General features: G+C 39.5%; 1 protein-coding gene across 6 annotated transcripts in view; it reads left to right on the top strand.

Moving 5' to 3' along the window:
* Window positions 1-3,438, top strand: part of LOC107729492 (AP-2 complex subunit alpha-2-like) — a 34,744-nt gene extending 31,306 nt beyond the window's left edge. For 3 of the 6 annotated variants that reach the window (XM_016540022.1, XM_016540020.1, XM_016540018.1), the window contains 3 exons: window positions 827-961; window positions 1,155-1,166; window positions 1,495-3,438. In XM_016540022.1, coding sequence (XP_016395508.1) covers window positions 827-961; window positions 1,155-1,166; window positions 1,495-1,572 — 225 coding nt within the window. In that variant the 3' untranslated portion in view covers window positions 1,573-3,438. The remainder of the gene's footprint in view (window positions 1-826; window positions 962-1,154; window positions 1,167-1,494) is intronic. The other 3 variants (XM_016540023.1, XM_016540021.1, XM_016540019.1) reach the window with 1 other exon arrangement.
* Window positions 3,439-4,894: the final 1,456 nt, after the last annotated feature.

Below are 4,894 nucleotides of genomic sequence, written 5' to 3'. Positions count from 1 at the left end.
AGAGTCTGGGTGTTGTTGTTCTGTGTCTGTAATCTGATCAGCGAGTTTCTGTAAAGCTGAGCTCACGTGCGCTTGCGGAGGAATGTAAACACTCACGAGAATGAACGAGTGAAACTCCCGCGGCGAATAGAACAGCTTACAGTTAATGAAAAGCGCTTCTAGATCGGAACAGCACATCTTCTTTAACGCTGTAACATCTGTACACCACCTTTCGTTGATGTAAAAACATATGCTACACATTTTGAAATATGTTGTAGATTATCTGGTTATCAGGTGATTTTTCTCTTTTTGGCCAATGAATCACGCTCAAAATATGAGTACAGGGGTGCAGAGGAAGAAATAGCAACAAAAAATCCTATACTATAACAAATCCTTACTAAAAGAACTCTTCCTGCAGACTGGCATGTCTAATTTTACAGAATCCAAAAAACTCCTACACTGGCGAACAAACGGTTATGAGTAAACTGTCTTTTTTCTGTCATCTCTGACATGATTTTGTGACCGTAGTAGCTACGTGCTGCATCATTGTCTTTTCCATCTGTTTTACAACAGGTGGCAACCAGTCTTAAGGTGCAATATTAACATATTTCATTGTTTAAATATATTGGTAATCGCTAATGCCTGTATTTTGCAACATCCCTATGCTGGAATAGTAAGATTAGTATGCCAGAACGTTTTAATTAGAAGAAGAACTTTAATTATAGCCATTCAATTTAGAGGGGGGATGTCATTCCTGTAGAATTTATGTACAGATGAGCCCACTAAATTTGATTCTCATCTTCTGTCTATCTTTTTCATCTTTTCCATTCACCCATCTGTCTCATAGTTACTGGGATTGGGCATGGCTCTCTTGGAGAATGTGGATCCGAACCCAGAGAACTTTGTGTGTGCCGGAGTGATCCAAAGCAAGGCCCAGCAAGTGGGTTCTCTGCTAAGACTTGAGCCCAACGCACAAGCTCAGGTATGAACAGACATTCGTTTTAAGCAAACATGTATCCATATTACACAATCAAAAGCAAAGGAAAACAACAAAGAAATGCCACGAGCATCAAAAGTCCCTCCCTGCTGCTATGGAGCACAGACTTCTCACCAAGTCAGTTTTATTGCATCTTACTGTTGTCTGTGTGTCTCTGTGCCTGCTGATGCAACTCAAGTCTGGGGAGCAGGTAAAGCATTCATCCTGCCACCCCTTCCAACTCAAACCACCTCCCGTCCTCCCTCCCTCCCGCTTTTGTGATTCACTCCATGTCTGGTAGTAAAACCCAGTTGATTTGGCGTGACAGCAGCATCCTTCTCTTTGTATCTGTGGAGTTTCCTTTGTCCATTGTGCAAGTTTACATTTAGTCTCTCTGTATCGGCAGTAAGGATCAGACACGCATTCGGACAGCAGAATGAGCGTCTATCTGCACAATTGATGTGTCTTTCTCAGTTGTTTGTGTTTCCGTTTCCATTGTGTAACGCTCTTTATTCTCTCTCTCTCTCTCTCTCTCTCAGATGTACCGGTTAACCGTGCGCAGCAGTAAGGACACTGTCTCCAAGCGTCTTTGTGAGCTGCTGGCAGAACAGTTCTAGAAAGTGAGCCGAGACTAACACCATCTAGAACCGACGCCCAGACAAGACCAGCGTTCCTGAGAGACCCCAGAATAAAGAATCTACAAAACGCATTCATGCATAAGGGAAAAAGTAGCTGTCAGCCTCTGGCAGCCATATTACTGTCCTTCTGATAATGATTATTATTATTACTGTTGTTATCATCAGCGCTGCCCTTTCTTGTTTTTATCGGTGTTTACCTGTGTGTGAGCAATGGAGCGAAAGGAAGCGTGCATGTGTTTTTTTTCGTACATGTGTGAAAGAGTCATGGTGATAGTTCCGTTCTCCGTCCTGCCTGTTCAACGATCAACTCCTGTGCTTGTGTGTGTGTGTGTGTGTGTGTGTGTTGTGGGTTGAGGGGGGAGGGAGAAAAGTAAAGCAAAAAGATGGAAGTGGAGCAAGTCTTCCCTCTCTCCCGTATTATCCGCAAAGTTTCAACCGCAAAAACTGCACATTAGCTGTTTCTTTGGAACATTCCCTATAAGACTATTAGCAGGACAAGAAAACACAATCTCAATACACTAACGCAACGGCACTTCCCTAAAAGAGGCCAGAATCACTAACCCCCATTGCTTTCTCTCGTTTTCCTCCTCCACTGAAATCGGTCAAATCCAGAGCCATTGGTGTACATAGAAAATGTAAAAAAAAAAAAGAGAGAATCCACATGCATTTCCAGTTTATCGCACCGTACGTACGTTCCTTCCGATGTAGAAATGGCCAGTGCACTTTAAGAGGCTTTGAGAGGAAAGGCTTTTATAGTCCCACCCCCTTTTTCCTGTTCTTGTCCTATGTATTCAGTACTCATCCTGACCCCCATATCTTACAATGTTTATTGAAAAAAAATCTATATATAAAAAATATATATAAACCATGTAAATGATTACCCTTCATGGATGCATTTGTATGTCTCTTTCTTGTTTTTGATAGTGGTATATTGTCTGTTTGTATGCTTTCTTAAATGCTCTAATGTTTTTGCTCTTGTTTTGGACATTCCATTCTGTACTATGAGTGAATGGGCATAACGTTTCAGGTTAGTCGTACAGTGTTAAAAGAACTGGGCAGGAACTAGAATCAGAAAGAGGAAATTAAGCAGAGGGAGGGTCAGGTCCGCCAGTGTGCGAGTTTCTGCACATGAAGAGTGCAACTGTTGTGGGCCTTCATGTAAATGTCTTTTTTTTTTTTTTTTTGTAATATCGTTTAAAAAAAAACATCTGGAGGACATTGGCAACATCTGTCACTCTTCCAGCACAGTTATTGACTGAAATGAATAGTAGATAGTGGTTACCTCATTACTAAATCCTTACACAACACACACACACACTATTAACTTTGAGTGGCCACAGCTGGAGACCCATATTTTCTTTTGCAGCGATAAAACCTGGGAAAGCACTTAGTTTGTGAAAAGTCACAGGCACGCAGTTGTACACACATTCTTAGGCTTAGAGGACGGGGGCTTAAGGGGGAGCACTGGACCAAAGCAGCTGCCAACTGTCAATCACGTACAGGGATCATAACGATTTTGGTCAGCGTTGTTTGGTGAGCGAGAGTGGTGTTATTCTGTGTGATCCATGTGAAAAATATAATGGAATTTATGCGACATTGTCATATTAGTTCAGCTGGGGGTCACGCTTCCCTCGATGCAGTGATGCAGTACTGGGGACATAGTCATTGTAGTTCATTAGAGTAACAGTCATGGCGCGTGTGTTTCTGTGTGTGCGTGTGTCTGTGCAGTATCCGCTAGCTAATGCAGCCCCGGTGTATCGCTGTTCAACCTGTCAGATACCTGTGTTAGATTAAATTTACTCTGTACTGAATAATGTGAAAGTAAAATTATGCCATATACTCGAACCAGGTGTTTTCTTTTTTTGTGTGTGTGGTAGGGATGGGCACAGAGATCAGGTGGACTGACAGCTAGATCTCACATATGCACAAAATAGGTCATTGTCTTTCAGCACAACAAGGTATAGGCCTAACTCCATCTCTTAAGATGTAAAGTGGGCCATGACATCGGTTTAAAAATGTAACATAACGGTAATTTAAAAAAAAGAAATAGAAAAAAACGATTTCATTCTGATTAGAAATTAGTCAGCCATAGTTCTTTTTTTTTAAATTTTTTTTTTTAGGATTTATACAGCTAACAGTACTGTAATGGTGGGTTGAAAAAATGCAGTGTCAGTTTTAATAGAAAATAAATATACATGTTCTACGTCTTATTTGTTTCACAGTATAACTCATATTTCTGGACACCCTAAATATGATTATTTATACTGTGAAAAATACAAATTAATATCAAGTTCATGATTAGGTGGGCCTAATCTATCCAGGAAGCCAATATGTGACCCTGGACCACAAAACCAGTCATAAGGGTCCATTTTTTTGAAATTGAGATTTATACATTGATGTATGGTTTGTTAGGATAGGACAATGTTTGGTCGAGATACAACTATTTGAAAATCTGAGGGTGCAAAAAAAATACAAAAATTCAGAAAATCACCTTTAAATTTGTCCAAATGAAGTTCTTAGCAATGCATATTACAAATCAAAAATTAAGTTTTGATATATTTACGGTAGGAAATTTACAAAATATCTTCATTGAATATGATCTTTACTTAATATCCTAATGATTTTTGGCATAAAAGAAAAATCGATCATTTTGACCCATACAATGTATTTTTGGCTATTGCTACAAATATACCCCAGCGACTTTAAGACATGGTTTTGTGGTCCAGGGTCACATGTAGGTTTGGAACAACATGAGTGTGACTACTTTATTGATTGATTGATTGATTGATTGATTGATTGATTGATATTTTAATAGCTTTTTAAGTTCACTTTTATAATAATACAATTAATTAAAACATATTTCATATTTCATATAAATATGCTGTTTCAAATAGTTTTCTACTATCACTGCATGACATTTCATGTCCACTACTCAAGTACACTTTTACGACTGTATTGGTCCACACTGTCAACATAACACTGAAAAAAACATTTGCTAAAATAAAAACAAAGTGCCATGTGCTTTAAAGAATTTGCAATTTAACCAAGACAACAAGTTACATCTCTATAGTCCTTTGTGTGTCTTCCTTTCTAAACACTATTGGATACATCTGAGAGCTTATCAAAGATACAGAACACTGCAGTAGGTTATTCCTCTGTGCCCAGTGGGCTGATGGGAGATGAGGTTCTGAATGCTGAGTGGATCGAAGTGGATGTTCTGTGACTCACACTGCATCTTTCTTTTCCTCCCTCGCTCTCTACTGCACAAGTGCTGAGTCAGCCCTCAGCCATGCAGCATCAT

This window comes from Sinocyclocheilus rhinocerous, unplaced genomic scaffold (assembly GCF_001515625.1).
Source record: "Sinocyclocheilus rhinocerous isolate Xijiao unplaced genomic scaffold, SAMN03320098_v1.1 scaffold697, whole genome shotgun sequence".
Classification (NCBI taxonomy): domain Eukaryota; kingdom Metazoa; phylum Chordata; class Actinopteri; order Cypriniformes; family Cyprinidae; genus Sinocyclocheilus; species Sinocyclocheilus rhinocerous.
The sequence above is the reverse complement of the archived record's forward strand: the minus strand, read 5'-3'. Positions and strand labels throughout refer to the sequence as shown.